General features: G+C 42.5%; 1 protein-coding gene across 8 annotated transcripts in view; it reads right to left on the bottom strand.

Moving 5' to 3' along the window:
• Ica1l (islet cell autoantigen 1 like) overlaps positions 1-19,528 on the bottom strand; it is a 68,143-nt gene that overhangs the window by 31,145 nt on the left and 17,470 nt on the right. For 6 of the 8 annotated variants that reach the window (XM_045146653.1, XM_045146656.1, XM_045146657.1 and 3 more), the window contains exons 2-6: positions 18,289-18,457; positions 15,617-15,689; positions 9,622-9,745; positions 7,496-7,694; positions 2,541-2,666 (exon numbers count right to left, since the gene is read on the bottom strand). In XM_045146653.1, the coding sequence (XP_045002588.1) occupies positions 2,541-2,666; positions 7,496-7,694; positions 9,622-9,745; positions 15,617-15,689; positions 18,289-18,450 (684 nt within the window). In that variant the 5' untranslated portion in view covers positions 18,451-18,457. Of the gene's footprint in view, positions 1-2,496; positions 2,667-7,495; positions 7,695-9,621; positions 9,746-15,616; positions 15,690-18,288; positions 18,458-19,528 lie in introns of all 8 variants that reach the window. The other 2 variants (XR_006636731.1, XM_045146659.1) reach the window with 2 other exon arrangements.

The raw sequence follows: 19,528 nt of genomic DNA, 5'->3' as shown, positions 1-19,528 counted from the left end.
TTTAACTTTATTTTATTTATTTATTTGAGAGAGGCAGACAGGGAGAGAGAGAATGGGCGCACCAGGGCCTCCAGCCGCATGTGCCCCCTTGTGCATCTGGCTTACATGGGTCCTAGGGAGTCAAACCGGGATCCTTTGGCTTTTCAGGCAAACGCCTTAACCACTAAGCCATCTCTCCAGCCCCGGAACTCCCCCCCCTTTTTTTTTTTTAGCTACACTGGCTAACCAGTGAGCTTCAGCCATCCTCCCCTCTCCACCCTGCCCAGTTCTAGGGTCACAGGCATACATGGCCATGCCCAGCTTTTTGCACAGGTGCTGGGATTGAACTCAGGTCCTTGTGCTTAAGTAGCAAGTGTTCTTACCCATTAAGCAATTTCTCCTGCCCCATAAGGCATCTTTTTATTGAAGAAATTACCACTACATTTAGCCTTTCATTGAGAGTTTTAAAAAAAGCAACCAACCATATCCCGCAGTGGTGGCGCACGCCTTTCCTCCCAGCACTCCCGAGGCGGGGGTCGGAGCGCCGCGTGAGCTTGAGGCCAGCCTGGGACTGGAATGAGTCCCATGCCAGCTTTCACTAGAGTGAGACCCTACCTCAAAAAAAAAAAAAAAAATCTAAACAAAAAAAAGAAAGATACGTCCCCAAAAACTGTTCTTCCGCTAACTCGTGTAACTGGTAATCTTCCCCACTGCTTTGAGGTTCCTGTTCCAAGAGAGTAAGAGAGAGTGGAGAAAAGTGGAGAAATCTGAAGCTGCCAGACTACATGGATGGTCATAGACTTTTCTTTTCAAGCACAAAGTTCTTTATTTTCATTCTATCTTTCCTTTGTTAATTTGTTTTTGAAGGTAGGGTCTCACTATAGCCCAGTCTGACCTGGAATTCACTATGTAGTCTCAGGGTGGCCTTGAACTCATGGTGATCCTTCTACCTCTGCCTCCTAAGTGTTGGTATTAAAGGCATGTGCCATCACACCTGGCTGTTGTTTTTTTGTTGTTGTTGTTGTTGCTGTTGTTGTTTGTTTGTTTAGGTAGGGTTGTTCTAGCCCAGGCTGACTTAGAACTGTATAGTCTCAGGCTGGCCTTGAACTCAAAATTCTCCTGCTTCTGTCTCCCTAGTGCTGTGATTACAGCTGTGTGCCACCAAGCCCAGCTTCTTTCTTGTTTTTCTGTTTTGTTTTGAGGCAAGGTCTCATTCTAGCCCAGGCTGACCTGGAACTCACCCTGTAGTCTCAGGCTAGCCTCAGATCCTACTGCTTCTGCCTCCCAAGTGCTGGGTTAAAGGTGTGCACCATCATGCCTGGCATCAAGAACATCCTCTCTCTTGTTACTTTCATCCTCTCTCTTTTTACTTTATTTATTTATTTGAGAGAGAGAGGAAGAGGCAGAAGAGAGAGAGAGAACACGAGCGTGCCAGGGCCTCTAGCCACTGCAAACAAACTCCAGACGCATGAGCCCCCTTGTGCATCTGGCTTATGTGGATCCTGGGGAATTGAACCAGGGTCCTTTGGCTTTGCAGGCAATCACCTTAACCACTAAGCTATTTCCCCAGCCCAAGAACATCCTCAGTATTACACTGAATTAGGAAGGGTCCTAATAGCCATTTCTCTTCATTTATTATTCTTTCCTTATGCAAATACAGTTTATTCTATGTTGCTGTTCACAAGTATGTGTTAAAACAACTGTTACTTGTAAGTATCTAACTTGTTCATTGTAGATTTATGTGCAACGTGGGGGTAATACAACTGTAAGTGAGATTTCTGTGTTAGAGTTGTGTAGAATGGCAAATTGACAGAATGCAAAGAACACATGCCCTGCAGTTAGGAAACTCAGGACCTCAACAATGCTATTTACTTGACGCTTTGGGCTAGTACTATTGTTTTATTCTGAGACAGGGTCTTACTTCATAGTTGAGGTTGCCTTGAACTCTTGATCCTCCTGATCCTGTCTCTAGAGTCCTGGAATTACAAGCAGGAGCCACCATACCTAGCTGAGTCCACAGTATCATTGCTTCAAATAAGACACATAAGTTTTTTTCTTTTTTCCTGCTTGGTTTTTTGATGTAGGGTTTCACTCTAGCCCAGGCTGACCTGGAATCTACTATGTAGTCTCACAGTGAAATCCTACCTCTGCTGGGATTAAAGGCATGCACCACCATTCCTGGCTTTTTAAAGTGGTTTTTTTTTTTTGTTTGTTTTGTTTTGTTTTTGTTTTTGTTTTCCTATACAGACACTTAAAACCAGAAGTTTAACAGTTCTGGGTAAACCAGGGTTAGTGGTTTTACCTCTTCACCACTCTTCACTTCAATTCTGTCCCTAAATCAGTCTTCCTCTTGGCACACCAAGGAGAATAACATGAAACATTAGCAATCTCTTAAGTTTAGAACTTCATGATTCTCTGTTCTAACCTCAGTAGGTCAGTTATAGTATAGCAAGAGAAATAGGATCATCATGTAAGTTTTCTTGCACCCTTTAGACAACTTTTAAAAAGGAATCTCACCACTCATCTCTACTGCAAGGACATGCTGACCATGGAGGTGGTACCTGGTAGGTAGTGAGTGAGTGAGATAACATATTGCAGCGACTAGCTCCAAGTAAATCCACTTTCTGACAGACATCCATCTTTAACTTGTCAAAAGAACCTTTGCTATTTCTCACTTGGACCTGTACCTGCAATCATAAAAATGTAAATGATTACCAAAAACAGATATAAATATTACATCCAGGCTTGAAGTAAGCATTTTCTGACGCATGAAACAATTACCCCTCCTCTGTGTCATTACTATTCCATAATTAATGATGCAGATTCTGGCTATTTTTGATCACTGTAGGATATTTTTTCCAAAAGCTATCTTTAGGCTAATAAAATATGAAATGATAAGTAGAAATTACATAGGAAGAAAAAAGTTATCTCAGGTAAAAAGAAACATCTGGAATGCTTAGGATAATGTACTGTATTTAGCTAAGAGAAAGTAAAAGAATAAAGGGAAAGATGATCAAATTAAAATGTTTAGAAGTACTAATATTTCTGAATCACGGCGATAGTTACAAATTTAAAATCATGTCTTAGAAAGAGAGTTATCGCATAGTATGAATGCCAACTTCTGAATGTTTACCCATTCACTCAATAAATATTTATAAGCTGCCAACTACATGTAAACCACTGTTCTAATCACCGGGACACCGTGGCAACCAAGACAGTATTCTTGGGGCATTGCGGTAAACAAAGCAGTACCCTTGCCCACTATCATCAGGTAGGGATGTACGAGAGAAAAGGTAAATTAATAAGTATGTAATAATCTCAGGCTGTAAAGACAGAAAAGAAGTGGCAATGGATAACTTTTTAATAAAATCTGCAGAGAAGCCCCTTGTGAGCGTGCATATAATGTTGGAACGGGGCAGGAGGTGATGAGCAGCACGTGCCAAGAGCCTCAGGAGAGTACCCCAGGCGCACAGGACAGCCAGGACAGTGGTTCTGGGAGTAGGAGGGAGTGAGAATTTGTCACGCTTGCAGAAGAGGACAGACAGATAGGGCACTCCCTTCCTGGAGCAGAGGAAGCCAGAACAAGACAGGGCTGTGGAGGGGCCAAGCATCTGACCATGAGGGCTATTGAGATCAAAGAGGAATTTGGATTGAATTCTTGTTTTGTTTTGGCTTTAATCAAGGTGAAATTCAGGTAACATACAACTAGCCTTTTAAAAATGTACAACTCACTGGCCTTTACTACACTCATAATGTTATGCAACTATTGTGAATTGAATTTTTTTTTCAAGGTAGGGTCTCAGGCTAGCCTCAAACTACGGCAATCCTCCTGCCTCTGCCTCCCTGGGATTAAAGGTGTGCACCACCATGCCCAGCTCCCAGAGTGAATTTCAGACTCTCAGTGATTGTAATGGGGAAGGAGTAAGTGGTAGCTGTGGCTTCAAGTCATGTGTTCACCTACTTTACAGGTCTGCTGAGAGTAATCAGCAAGTCAGAACACAATTGCAACAGGGTACAGTTCCACCAGGATTAAATGTTAGGGGCTGGAGAGATGGCTCAGCAGTTCAAGGCACTTGTTTGCAAAGTCTAATGGCCTGGGTTCACTTCCCCAGGACCCATGGAAAGCCATATGCACAAAGTGACACGTGTGTAGTTTGTTTGAAGGGGCAGGAGGCCTTGGTGAGTCCATACTTCCTCTCCCCTCTTCTCCAGGCTGGCCTCGAAATCATGGCAATACACCTACCTCTGCCGTCCAAGTGCTGGGATTACAGATGTGCACCACCATGTCTGGCCAAATAGATATTAGGGTTCTGTTTGTATGTTTATTTTTATAGACAGAGAAAGGGTGGGGGAGAAAATGGGTGCATAGGGGCCTCCAGCCACTGCAAATGAACTCCAGATGCATGCACCACCTTGTGTGGGCCCTGGGGCATTGAGCCTCGAACCAGGGTCCTTAGGTTTCACAGGCAAGCACTTAACTGCTAAGCCATCTCTCCAGCCCTACATTAGTTTTTTGAGGTAGAGTTTCACTCTAGCCTAGGCTGACCTGGAATTCACTCTGTAGTCTCAAGGTGGCCTCGAACTCAAGGTGATCCTCCTACCTCTACCCCCTAAGTGCTGGGATTAAAGGTGTGTGCCACCTTGCCTGGCTCTCAAATAAATATTTTTTTTTTTGTTTTTGTTTTAATTTATTTATTTATTTATTTATTTGAGAGCAGCAGACACAGAGAGAAAGACAGATAGAGAGAGAGAGAGAATGGGCGCGCCAGGGCTTCCAGCCTCTGCAAACGAACTCCAGACGCGTGCGCCCCCTTGTGCATCTGGCTAACGTGGGACCTGGAGAACTGAGCCTTGAACCGGGGTCCTTAGGCTTCACAGGCAAGCGCTTAACCGCTAAGCCATCTCTCCAGCCCTCAAATAAATATTTTTAATTAAATATTATGATTCTATTATGGGTTCTTTGTGAAGTGTATCAGTTAATGTATTTTAATACCCATGTGGTGGTGCTGGAGAGATGGATTAGCGGTTAAGTGCTTGCCTATGAAGCCTTAGGACCCCAGTCCGAGGCTCGATTCCCGAGGACCCACGTTAGCCAAATACACTAGGGGTGCATGCATTTGGAGTTCGTTTGCACTGGCTGGAGACCCTGGAGTGCCCATTCTCTCTCTCTCTCTCTCTGCCTCTTTCTCTCTGTCACTCTCAACTAAATAAATAAAAATGAAAAAAAAATTTTAAAAATACCCATGTGGTAAATTTAGGAGATACTTTTTTTTTCAGTGCTGGGAATAAAACCCAGAACCTTGTGTATGTTATACAAATACTCTTCTCCTAAGCTACCTCCTCATTTCTAGGGAATATAATTTATGAGGAGTTTATTGAATAAAAACATGTCCTTATAAGGTTTGGGGTCAAACTACTGTAGCAGAATGAAAATTTTGATAACCTCCACTTTTTTCTGAGAACTTTTTAACTTAAGCAATAGTGTATTTTTTCCTTAGTAATAAACTATTTTCTTTCTATAAATAAATTCCAATATTTTAAGCAAACAACATAAAAATATAGTCAGATCTATTATGAAGGGAATAAAAAGAATAAGAAAACTTGCTGGGTGTGGTGGCACACACCTTTAATCCCAGCACTCGGGAGGCAGAGGTAGGAGGATTGCATAAGTTCGAGGCCACCCGGAGACTCTATAGTGAATTCCAGATCAGCCTGGGCTAGACTGAGACCCTACCTCAAAAAAACAAAAAACAACAACAACAAAAAAAAAAAAAAGAATAAGAAAACTTGATGAAGTGAGAACGCCACTCAAGAGTAATAATGAAAGTGTAGCACCCACTCATGTTTCAGCAAATCACTAAACAACCAAGAATTATAATAAAATACATTTTTTCAGGGCTGGAGGGATGGCTTAGCTGTTAAGGCATTTGCCTGCAAAGCCAAAGGACCCAGATTCGATTCCCTAGGACCCACGTTAGCCAGATGCGGCATGCGTCTGGAGTTTGTTTACAGTGGCTGGAAGCCCTGGCATGCCCATTCATATTCTCTCTGTCTTTCTCTCTCTCTGTCTTTCTCTCTCTCTCTCTCTCTCTCTCTCTTTCTCTGTCAAATAAATACATAAAAATGTGCCTAGGCTGGGTGTGGTGGCACATGCTTTCAAGCCCAGCACTCAGGAGGCAGAGGTAGGAGATTGCCATGAGTTGGAGACTAGCCTGGGGCTATGGAGTGAGTCCCAGGTCAGCCTGGGCTAGAGCAAAACCTACCTCAAAGAGAGAGAGAGAGAGAGAGAGAGAGAGAGAGAGAGAGAGAGAGAGAACGCCAGGCATGGTGGCACACGCCTTTAATCCCAGCACTTGGGAGGCAGAGGTAGGCGGATCACGGTGAGTTGGAGGTCACCCTGAGACAACATAGTGAATTCCAGGTCAGCCTGGACCAGAGTGAGGCCCTTCCTTGAAAAACCAAAAAAAGGGGGGGGGGCTGGAGAGATGGCTTAGCGATTAAGGTGTTTGCCTGCAAAACCAAAGGACACAAGTTCAATTCCCCAAGACCCACGTAAACCAGATGCACAAGGTGGTGCATGCGTCTGGAGTTCATTTGCAGTGGCTGGATGTCCTGGTGTGTCCATTCCCTCTCTCTCTCCTACTCTCCCTCTCTCTGCATCTTTCTCTCTCAAATAAATAAAAGTAAAAAGAAAAAAATTGTAAAGAGGGCTATAGAGAGAGCTGAGTAGTGAAGGCACTTGCCTGCACAACCTAAGGGCTCATCTAGCACTACAGGCCCCCCAGAGAGCTAGGGTCAGCGGCACCACTGGGAGAGCAGCAAACTGCTTCTTGCTCACTCCCAGAATTACAGGTCTCCAAAGGAACTTTCCAGATCATCTTTTTTAAAAAAGCTTCAGAAGCCACTCTTTAAATAGATGGCCAACTGTCTATGAGAGAATGAGAGTGGTAAGCAGTTCTGAGGAGAGTCATGTGGACCATGGTGGCTCTAACTTCACCCCCTGTGTCCCAGCGGAGGAGTGACCTCTCTACTCTGCCGCTCTGTGGAACCAAGTGGGAGAGTGGCAGGTCTTCTTGGCCGTGGCTCTGCTTTACAAGCAGAGCGAACAAACCACTACACGGTGGCCTCCCTGCACTAAAAAAACCCCTAAGGACTCATGTTCAACTCTCTGGGTTGCAAGTACACCAGATACACAGTGATGCAAGCGTGCAAGGCTGCACATGCACATAAGGGGATGCATGTGTGTGGAGTTTGACTGCAGTGGCTGGAGGCCCTGGAACACCAAGTTTTTCTCTCTTACACACTCAAAAAAAAAAAAAAAAAGCAATAAAAAGAGTCTTGAGCCGGGTACAGTATGCACACTTGGGAGGTTGGGTGGGAATTATGTATTATTCAAGGCCAGGCTGGGCTACATAGTGAGATTCTTTTGTAACAATATTTCAGGTTCTTCATTAAATTATTCCATATCACTTCCATGTTTATGTATCAAGAAAAGGAAAAGGACACATGTTCTTACTTTTCTGAACTTTTCCATTTGTTTTAAGGTGTCTGGATCCAGCTCTTGGGATACGTCTTTCATCCACAGCAAAGCACCTCTATACTCTGTGCGCGCCTGCTCCATCCGGTTAATCGTCATCCAGGTATCGGCTACGGCCCTTTGACTGAATGTTCCTACTTCTTGTTTGAGACGAGACAGAGGAGTGCACAGGGCCAGTCTAGTGGCAGAGAAGAAAAGTCAGAGAGTTGTATACCCCATAAACAAAAGTTGAAGCCAGCTAAAAAGTATATTTGCTATAAACATGCGTCTACAAATGGGAAGTTACTGGCATGCCTAAGGAGACTTAGATGGCACATGAGGGTCATATAGCCAACTCTGAGTGATTGGTAAAAATGCTTCTATACTTCCTCCCTTTTGAACCTTAGGAAATCTGTAATGTTTGTGGTACTTGGAATGTTAATCTGTATATAAACAACTTGTCAGGCAAATCTACCACTTAGAAAGGAGTTCTGAGGATAACAAAGGACCTGCATTTAGAACTTATCATCTCATTTACAGAAAGTGTTTCATTTGGCAAGCCTAGAGAAACTCCGGGCTTAGAAGAGCAGATAAAATGCTATTTCTAGGGCTGGAAAGATGGCTTGGTGGTTAAGGCACTTGCCTGCAAAGCCTAAGGACCCAGGTGCAGCTCCCCAGAACCCACATAAGCCAGATGCACAAGGTGACGCATGCACACAAGGTCACACATGTGCCCAAGACGGTGCATCTGGAGTTTGATTGCAGTGGCCAGCATGCAAACTCCCTCACTCTCACTCTTGCACTCTCTCTCTCTCATAAATAAAATAGATAATTGAAAAAATGATATTTCTAGCCAGGCATGGTAGCACACACCTTTAATCCCAGCACTTGGAAGGCAGAGGTAGGAGGATCGCTGGGAGTTCAAGGCCACCCTGAGACTACAAAATGAATTCCAGGTCAGCTTAGACTAGAGTGAAACTCTACCTCAAAAAAAGAAAATGGTGGGCTGGAGAGATGGCTTAGCAGTTAAGCGCTTGCCTGTGAAGCCTAAGGATCCTGGTTCAAGGCTTGATTCCCCAGGACCCACGTTAGCCAGATGCACAAGAGGGCGCACATGTCTGGAATTCATCTGCAGTGGCTGGAAGCCCTGGTGTGCCCATTCTCTCTCTCTCTCTCTCTCTCTGTCACTCTCAAGTAAATAAATAAAAATAAAACCAAAAAATAAAATTTTTTTAAAAATTAAAAAATGGTATTTCTGGGTTGGAAGGATGGCTTAGAGGTCAAGGTGTTTGCTTGCAAAGTCAAAGGACCCAGGTTCAATTCCCTAGGACCCATGGTAGCCAGATGCACAAGGGGGCACACGTGTCTGGAGTTTGTTTGCAATGGATGGAGGCCCTGGTGCGCCCATTGTCTCTCTCTCTCCCACTTTGTCTGTCAAATAAATAAATCAAAAAAAATTTTTAATGACTTTGTAGGAGTTAAGCAACTAAGAACATCAGTTTTTTAAAGATTTTATTCTTTATTTATTTATTTCAGGGAGAGAGAGAGAATGGGAGTGCCAAGGCTTCTAGCCACTGCCAATGAACTCCAGACGCATGCTCAACTATGTGCATCTGTCTTACATGGGACCTGGAGAATCGAACCTGGGTCCTTAGGCTTAGCAGGCATGTACCTTAACTGCTAAGCCATCTCTCCAGCATAGAGCATCATTTTTTTAATGCAAGATAGTGAGAGGGAGAGAGAGAAACAGTGTGAGAGAGAATGGGCATACAGGGCCAGCCACTGTAATCAAACTCCATACACATGTGCGACCTTGCATGCTTGTATCTCTTTGTGTGTCTGGCTATGTGGGACCTGAAGAGTCGAGCATGAGTCAGGCTTCGCAGGCAAGGGCCTTAACTGCTAAGCCATCTCTCCAGCCCAGAACATCACTTTTTAAACAAGTCATTTGAATACAAAATGATTAATTCAGAGGTAGGCATCAAAGCAATTATATACTCAAACATATTTCTCTTTAATGCCTGATTGGGATCGTCAGTGACCTTTCTTTGCCGAGTCTGCAAATGTAAGGGCCCATGTCACACTGCTATATTGACTACAGATTTCAAGATGAAAACTTGATGAACCTTTGCTGGGCTGAAGAGCATAGTGCCTTGCCAGTGGCCTCCATCACTTTGCCAGCTTGGGTTGCATCCCGTCCTGCTTGAAGCTTTAGGAAGAGCCCTAGCTCATTTTCTTCCTCTGATATAACTAGGGAAAAATTACAGTATAGTTAATCATTTCATTTCATCATCTGCTTAAAACACACACAGCTAAAATGTTCACAGCAATAATTCTCTATATTCAGAATCATTTGGAGGGGAGGAAGAAGACAGACTTATTTAAAAAAAAATGCAAATCCTGCGCTCCATTTCTGGAGATTCTAATTGTACAGATCTGGCTTTTGTATAAGCATACCAGATGGTTTTGATGCACTGAATCTGGCTCTTGCTTTGAGAAAACTGATCTCCAGTGACAATAATAAAATAAAACAAAGCCACAAATGATACCTTTCCTGACGTGCAGACATATATTTTAAGATTATGGCCTTTTATGAAGTATTTATTTCCTATTTATACTTGTTAATTTATTCATGACTCTTGTCCTGGCATTAGTTTCCCAAGATATTTATCCCAGAACCACAGATGTCTACAGTTCTGCTGTAGAAACCCTGGAAGTTGTCATCTGGCGCACTTAGTGCAGGCCACAACTAGAGATGCCTGCCACCTGCCTGTAAGGAGAAACTGAGAAAAACTGTGCAGAGCTGTGTACTAACTTGATCCATATATTTCATAGGTGTCAAATCTCATAAGGAACTCTCAGGGGGCTAAGAGCAGAACATGTGCTTAGCATGGGTGAGATTCTGAATTCAGTCCTTACCATACAGGAAAGCCCTAATTTCTTTTAAAAAATATATTTATTTGTGAGAGGGAGAGGGGAGGATAGATAAACCAGGGCCTCCAGCTGCTACAAACTCCAGATGCATATGCCACTTTGTCCATCTGGCCTTACGTGGGTTCTGGGGAATCAAACCCAGGTCTTCAGGCTTTACAAGCAAGCGGCTTTATCCGTTGAGCCATCACTCCAGCCCTGATAGCCTTGAATTTCTCAGGCTGGCCGTGAGGCTGTAATCCTTCTGTGTTAGTCTCCCAAGGGCTGGAATTATAGACATGCACCTACTGCCTGGCTTGCATGTTAATTTTTCTATAAATTAATTTGTACTGTATTTTATGTGTCAGGCTAGGAGACGGCTCAATGTGTAAAAAAAATTTCTAGTCAAACATGAGGATCTGAGTTTGGATCCCCAATGCTCATGAAAAGTGCCTATAATTCAAGTGCTGGGCAGAACGACACAGGGAATCCCTGGAGCTCACTGGCCAGTTAGTTCTAGCTCTCAGTTCAAGGTGAGACCCTGTCTCAAATAGAGGTGGAGGGCTGGGGAGATGGCTCACTGTTGAAGTGGGAGTATCTGAGTTCAGTCCCCATCCCCCACATAAACCGTTGTGGGGTTCTGTAATCCCACCACGTGGGTGCTGATGGTGAGATAAGAGGAAGACAGAAGCTCATGGCAAACACAGCTAAAAACACCAGAGGAGATATACGCACACATGCGCACGTGTGCCAAGAAAGTGTAGTCTAGAGGAATCAGACAAAGCAAAATATTTGTCCTTCACCAAAGTTTGAAGGGCAGCAGTCTAGTATACGCTACCTTTCCAATCAGTGTAAGATGCAGAAAAGGAGAGAATGGTCATAAAGTGTTCTACCTGAGTTAAACTGGACATGAAATGACAACAAATGCCATGCCTAGTTTTGCCCCAGTCACTGAGAAAAGCAGTGCTAAAAGCAGAAAGGAGCCGGGCATGGTGGCGCACACCTTTAATCCCAGAACTTGGGAGGTAGAGGTAGGAGGATCGCCGTGAGTTCGAGGCCACCCTGAGACCACATAGTGAATTCCAGGTCAGCCTGGGTAGAGTGAGACCCTACCTTGGGGGGAAAAAAAAAAAAAAAGCAGAAAGAGAAGTTTCTGAGCCCCTCCCAGGAAGCAACATAGCTCAGCCTTCTCTCCTTTGTTGGTTCTTCCTCCTGGAGTGTTTACAGTCTCAGACTCCAAGAGAACATCATGTGTCATGGGGGCAGTGACTACACATTCTGTAGAATCCCCTTTAAGAAAGCCAGGCTCTATATTATTATGAATGACTAACCTAATCCAGTAGTGGGTTAGAGCTGGGGCATATTAATTTAATATTCTGATTACTTAAACCGGGTTTGGTGGCGCACACTTTTAATCCCAGCACTCGGGAGGCAGAGCTAGGAGGATTGCCGTGAGTTCGAGGCCACCCTGAGACTACATAGTAAATTCCAGGTCAGCCTGGGCCAGAGTGAGACCCTACCTTGAAAAACCAAACAAAAAAAATTATTATTACTTGAGAGATGTACATTATCTTTGAGCTAGGACTTAACTAAATATACCTCAATGAAAATTATTAGGGAAAATTTTTATTTTATTTTATTTCATGCTAGGAAACATTTTTATTTGGTTCTATAGAATGATTCAAAATGCTCTCAGAACCTGGAATACTTGGTGATTAAGAATGAAGTGGTACTGGGTGTGGTGCCACATGACTTTAGTCCCAGAATTCAGGAGGCAGAAGTAGGAGGATTGCCCATGAGTTCAAGGCCACCCTGAGAGTATAGAATGAATTACAGGTCAGCCTGGGTAGAGCAAGACTCTACCTCGAAAAACCAAAAAAAAGAAAAGGATAAAGTGAACATACACCATCACTGAGCCTTACCTTTACCAAGGCAGGAAGAACAGAAGGTAAGGCTCAGTCTGCTGCTTGCCAGATGTTGGGACCTGTCTGCCAAACTCTACAGATAACGCACCCTGATATGCTCACCCTGCAGGCAAGTGATTCCCACAAAGATGTATAAGACTGGAGGGAATTGCCATGGGATATTTTTTTATAATCATGGAAAATGCTAATAAAAATTAAAAAAAAAAAAGACTGGAGGTTAGGGGTATAAGTCTGTAAGGAAGTGTTTGGCATGAATACACAAGGCCCAAGGAGTCCTTCTTTATTCTAACATGTTTTACTAGAATGCTAAAAGATCTAGTGATCAGGACAAAATTCAAGACACACAAACCTGCCAGTGTTTCTTTAAAAAATTTTTTTTTAATTTATTTAAGAGAAAGAAAGCAAGCACCAGGGCCTCTTATCACAAGCTCCAGATGCATGAGCAACTCTGTGCATCTGCCTTTACATAGGTACTGAAGAATCCTTTACCCTCGTTATTACAAACTCTCCTTGAACTCCAAATCTTTTCTTTTCTGCATATATTCAATTTTCATAAACTTTCTAAGTTTTATCTCACTTTTCATATTCAGAGTTTCCTTATCAATTTCTCTATTTCACAGTTAATTTTCACTTATAGAAGTTCAGAGTTATGGGCTGGAGAGATAAGGCACTTGCCCACAAAGCCAAAGGACCCAGGTTCAATTCCCCAGGACCCATATAAGCCAGATGCACATGCATCTGGAGGTCATTTGCAGCAGCTGGAGGCCTTAGTACACCCATTCTCTCTATCTGCCTTTTTTTTTTTCTCTCTCTCTCTCCTAGATAAATAATTTTTTTAAAGTTCAGAGTTGACTGGAGAGATGGCGTGCACACACACACAAAGAGGGCTGGAGAGATGATTTAGCAGTTAAGGCACTTGCCTGCAAAGCCAAAGGACCCAGGCTTGATTCACCAGTACCCACACAAAGCCAAATACACAAGGTGATGCATGCATCTGGAGTTTGTTTGCAGTGGCTACAGGCTTTGGCACATCCATTTTATCTACATCTTTCTCCCTCTTCCCCTCAAATAATTAAATAAATTAAATATTAAAAAATCTATTAAAGCTGGTGTGGTGGTGCACGCCTTTAATCCCAGCACTAAGGAGGCAGAGGTAGGAGGATCACGATGAGTTCGAGGTCGCCCTGAGACTGCATAGTGAATTCCAGGTCAGCCTGGGCTACAGTGACACCCTACCTAAAAAAATAAAAAATAAATCTATTAAAAACAAAGTGGGGGCTGGAGAGATGGCTTAGCGGTTAAGCACTTGCCTGTGAAGCCTAAGGACCCTGGTTCAAGGCTCAATTCCCCAGGACCCACGTTAGCCAGATGCACAGGGGGCGCACGCATCTGGAGTTCATTTGCAGTGGCTGGAAGCCTTGGCACACCCATTCTCTTTTTCTCTATCATCTATCTATCTATCTATCTATCTATCTATCTATCTATCTATCTGCTTCTTTCTCTGTTGCTCTCAAATAAATAAATAAAAATAACAAAAAAAATTTTTTAAAGTGGGGGGGTTGGAGAGATAGCTTAGTGGTTTAGGCATTTGCCTGCAAAGCCAAAGGACCCAGTACCACGTTAGCCAGATGCACAATGGGATGCCCACATCTGGAGTTCATTTGCAGCGGCTGGAGGCCCATTCTCTCTCGCTCTCTCTCCAATAAATAAATAGATAAAAATATTTTTTAAAAATATGAAACAGAGAAAGAGGAAGGAAGGAAGGGGGGCAAAGAGGAAGGAATGGGAATAGAGGGGAAGAAGGAAAGGAGGGATATTTCTAAAATCAATTCAATGAGAGGGTTTTGGGGAGATGAGATCATAGAGGTAGACAGGATCATGGAGTAATCACTATAATGAAAGCAAAGGAGGGACTCTCAAGGCTAAGTTCCAAAACGAAGAGGTCAAGGACAGGCAAGACTCCACTAAAGGCAGACTGCTAAGAAGAAATGAAGCTTTAGAGGAACCAGGGAGAATGGTTGTCAAGCAAAGTGGAGAACCAATATGAGGGAGGAGGAGGTACTCAATCACACTAAATAACATGAAGACAAGAAAGGATGGAGAATTGGTCAATGGATTTAGTTTTTTAAATGTATTATATTTATTGATTGATTTATTTTTGGTTTTTCGAGGTAAGGTCTCACTCTAGCTCAGGCTGACCTGGAATTCACTATGTCGTCTCAGGGCGGCCTCAAACTCATGGCGATCCTCCTACCTCTGCCTCCTGAGTACTGGGATTAAAGGCGTGAGCTACCATGCCTGGCTATTATATTTATTTATTTGAGAGAGAGGCAGAGAGAGAGAATGGAACCCCTAGATTTAGCTTTTTATGACCTTGACAAAAGAAACTGGGGGGAGTGATAGGGATAGAAATCGAGTAGAGTGAGTATAAGAGAAAGCAGAAGAAACAGAACCCAGTACTGTGGCTCAGGTCTGGAATCCCAACATTCGGGAGGGTAGAGGCAGGATTCTAAGTCATGGGCCAGCCTGGACTACAAATTGAGACTTGGTCTCAAAAATAAAAAGTGGGGGAAGGAATGGCATGGCATTCATGCACAACACACAGACAACTGTCCTATAGGGTCTGCAGGGGTCAAAGAGAGGTGATAGAAACAAATCCACTTAAGACTCTCAGCAAGAAAAGTCAATATCTACAAAGCAAATCTCTGTTCAAGACTTAATGCACCGAAGAAGGATAGATGGACGGACACCAGAGACTGAGAAGAGGTCACGATAAATATTCATATTTGGGGGCGGGGAGACAGTTGATAAAGTGCCTTGCAAGCATGAGGACCTGCATTCCATCCATGGAACCACCAAAAGAAAGAAGAAGAAAGCCAACGGTGCTGGTGTGCTTTTGTAATCCTCATGCTGGCGCAGCAGAGACGGGAGGACCCCTGGGCGCAGTGGCCAGCCAGTCCAGCTTACTAAGCCTGTTCCAGGTCAATGAGAGACATTATCTCTAAAAAAAAAGGGGGGGGTGACTGGTGTTCTTGAGGAACAGCATCTCAGACCCTCCTCTGGCCCCCTCCACCTATCCATGTACATATGGTGTGTGTACCACCTCCACACACACCTGTACACACCCACACAAACACACATACACAAAAATTCTCCATTTCTTCATGAAGACTACTCATAAGATACTTCAATAAATGGCTACTTTTCCATTAAGTGAGTCCTTTTCAAAAGTGCAAACTTCACATTTATTTTAGGTGAAAATTACCGGATAGCTATGTTGTCATACCATTGAGTCTTAGCTGGTATTTCTCAACTATCTTCAGAAGTTCATTGCATGTCTCTTGAATGGAGTGAAAAACCTTGAAATATAAATTTTATTAGGAGAATTTAAAGAACAATAAACAGATATAACTTAAAAGCACTTTGAAGGCTGAACATTTACATAGAAGTATTAGGCCGGTTGTATGATGTCTAGGTTCCCTGGCTGGGGCATACTTCAGGTTTGTATTTTTACTGATAAAGATGCACATTCACATTTCCAAGGGGGGATGTGAGAAAACAGTGCTGAATACATGGCCTGGAATTGCAGAATTTGTACAAACTATTTAAACACCAAAAAGACCTATCCAATATCAAATGTACCAAGTACGGCCACCCACATGTGAAAAGAGAATGCTTTGAAAAGTACTAACTCTGGGGCTGGAGAGATGGCTTAGTGGTTAAGTGCTTGCCTTTGAAGCCTAAGGACCCCAGTTCAAGGCTCGATTCCCCAGGACCCACGTAAGCCAGATACACAAGGTGGCGTATGTGTATGGAATTCGTTTGCAGTGGCTATTCTCTCTCTCTCTCAGTCTCTCTCAAATAAATAAATAAAAATAAACAAAAAGTTTTAAGAAAGTATTAACTCTGTTCAAAGGGGAAAATGGGGGGAGGAAGGGCATTACCATGGGATATTGTTTACAATCATGGAAGTTGTTCATAAAAAAAAATAAATAAATTTTTTAAAAAGTATTAACTCTGGGCTGGAGAGATGGCATACTGGTTAAGCGCTTGCCTGTGAAGCCTAAGGACCTCGGTTCGAGGCTTGATTCCCCCGGACCCATGTTAGCCAGATGCACAAGGGGGTGCACGCATCTGGAGTTCGTTTGCAGTGGCTGGAAACCCTGGCGTACCCATTCTCTCTCTCTCTCTGCCTCTTTCACTCTTGATCTCTCTCATATAAATAAATAAATAAACAAAAATTTTAAAAAAGTATTAACTCTGAATCTAGCTTTTTTATTGGGGTGTGTATTTATGTGTGTAATGTGTATGTGTGTGTGTATAATGTGGGCATGTATGTACCATGGCATGATTGTGGAGCTCAGAGGACAACTTTCACGTTTTGATCCTTGCCTTCCACCTTGTTTGAGGCAAGGTCTCTCCTTACATTCCCCAGGACAATTGGTTTATGAGGTCTAGGAATCCCCCTCCCCTCTCTGTTTCCCACCTCACAATACGCATGCTGGGATTATAGAAACCCACCACTGTTTTCGGCTGTCTGTGGGGTCTGGGATCTAAATTCAGTACTCACTCCTACTTGTGCGGCAAGAACTTTTATCCACTGAGCCATCTCCCAGCCCCTGGCTTTTTTCTAATATTGGTCAAAACAAGATAGTTCAGTAAGTTTACTATAAAAATAATATATTAGCTAGGCGTGGTGGTATTACACCTATAATCCAAGCACCTAGGAAGTAGAGGCAGGAAGACTGTAAATTCACAGTCACCATGGACTGCATGGTGAGTTTTAGGGCCACCTACCTAGTTACGTAGCAAGAACCTGACTCAAAAATAAAAATAATAATAATTCCAAGCTCTTGTGCACTATTTTACTTTGTGGTGACTATAGATAACCATAAGGTACTGTACAGTCCAACAAGTGATAACAAAGAACTTTGAAAGTTTTCACCATAAGAAAATGATGTCTGAAGCAAGAAATATGCTACTTGATGTGAACATCATACAATGGATACATGTTTTAAAAATTAGGCCAGGTGTGGTGGTGCACACCTTTAATCCCAGCACTCGGGAGGTACAGGTAAGAGGATCACTGTGAGTTCAAGGCCACTCTGAGACTACATAGTGAATTCCAAGTCAGCCTGGGCTAGAGTGAGACCCTACCTCAAAACAAAACAAACAAAAAAAAGAGCTAAAGGGATGGCTTAGCGGTTAAGGCACTTGCCTGCAAAGCCAAAGGACCCTGGTTCAATTCCCCAGGACCTAGGTAAGCCAGATACACAAGGGGGTGCACGTGTCTGGAGTTCGTTTGCAGTGGCTAGAGCCCTGGCATGCCCATTCTCTCTCTCTCTTCTCTCTCTGTCCCTCTCTTTCTCCCTCTTCCTCTCTGTCAAATAAATAAAAAAAATACTGAAAAAAAATTTAAAAGCCAAAAGATTACATAGTATTCTATCAATATGTACAATTTCATATAACAGTTAATAAGTTAAAACTAAAAATAATACATTAAAATATCAAATGTAAATTGTTTTGCAAAAAGAGGGCTGAAGCTGGGCGTGGTGGCACATGCCTTTAATCCCAGCACTCGAGAGGCAGAGGTTAGGAGGATCACTGTGAGTTCAAGGCAACCCTGAGACTTCATAGTGAATTCCAGGTCAGCCTGAGCTAGAGTGAAACCCTACCCCAAAAAATAAAAAAATAAAAAAGAAAGAAAGGAAATGATTTAAAAATATTATGAAAAAAATTAAACTTATTTTTATGTTATTTTTGTTTTGAATTTTCTATGGATATTAATCCTTTTGTTACTGCTGTTACTCATTGATAAGTAATCTTCCATTATCTGCTTATAGCCCTTGCTATATTAGATGAATATAATTTAATAAATGTTCTCAGGTGTGAAAGCTTGTCACAGTTCCCCTAGAGTCCCAGACAACCAGTGGCATGCAGTACAGTCTTCAAGTTTACCTCAAGCTTAGCGTCCAGCTCAGCATCCGATGCAACCACGTGCTCATCCTCTTTTTTTCCTGTTGCTTTGATAAACACCTGCTTAGTTTTCCAGTATTTCTTTTGCATTCTGCTCACTACTGACTGGTTATCTTCTGGTCTGATTTGCCCAAAGGAATCCATGGAATAACTAAAACAAATAGACTAAAATTTAGCTTAAAACTTATCAATAATAAATATCTAGCTACCTAGTCAACATTTAACCAAACTGACAAATCAAAAATATTATTAACGACGGGCATGCTGGTATTCACCTTTAATCCCAAGCAGAGGTAACAGGATGACCTTGAGTTCAAGACCACCCTGAGACTCCATAGTGAATTCCAGGTCATTCTGGGCTAGAGTGAGACCCTACCTCAAAAAAAGTAGTACTGCCGGGCGTGGTGGCGCACGCCTTTAATCCCAGCACTTGGGAGGCAGAGGTAGGAGGATCGCCGTGAGTTCAAGGCCACCCTGAGACTACAGAGTTAATTCCAGGTCAGCCTGGACCAGAGTGAGACCCTACCTCAAAAAACCAAAAAAAAAAAAAAAAAGTAGTACTAACTAAAATATCAATGTTTAGACAAACATGCTAATGCTTGCTTTATTTTTATTTTGATTATTATTTTTGGGTTTTCGTGGTAGGGTCTCACTCTAGCCCAGGCTAACCTGGAATTCACTATGGAGGCTCAGGGTGGCTTCAAACTCACAGCGATCCTCCTACCTCTGCCTCCTGAGTGCTGGGATTAAAGGCATGCACCACCATGTCCAGCCTAATGCTTGTTTTATATGGTTTAAGTTTATTTTATAATTATAGTTAGAGAATTAAATAGGTTAGAAGATTAATGTTACTTATATTAATTTTGGTTAGGTAGTGATGGAGATAAAATTGTGAATTGTACAATTTGGTTGGAAATACTTCTGTTTTGCCAATCTCTATTGATAAGCATGTATTAGTTTGTTAGTATATGTAATTTTTGGTTTTGAAATTTTGCACAATGAAGAAACACAGCTTTATGCATTACTAACATTTCCTTATGAAAACTTTCTGCAGCCCTTGCTATATTAGATGAATATAATTTAATAAATGTTCTCAGATGTGTAATGACTCAGACATATGCCCTTCTTTAAATAGCAAAGAAATACTTTAATGTCTGACAAGAACTAAAATCTTGGGCTGAGGAGATAGCTCAGCAGTTAAAAGCATTTGCATGCAAATCTT

This window comes from Jaculus jaculus, chromosome 4, assembly GCF_020740685.1.
Source record: "Jaculus jaculus isolate mJacJac1 chromosome 4, mJacJac1.mat.Y.cur, whole genome shotgun sequence".
Lineage (NCBI taxonomy): Eukaryota > Metazoa > Chordata > Mammalia > Rodentia > Dipodidae > Jaculus > Jaculus jaculus.
The sequence above is the reverse complement of the archived record's forward strand: the minus strand, read 5'-3'. Positions and strand labels throughout refer to the sequence as shown.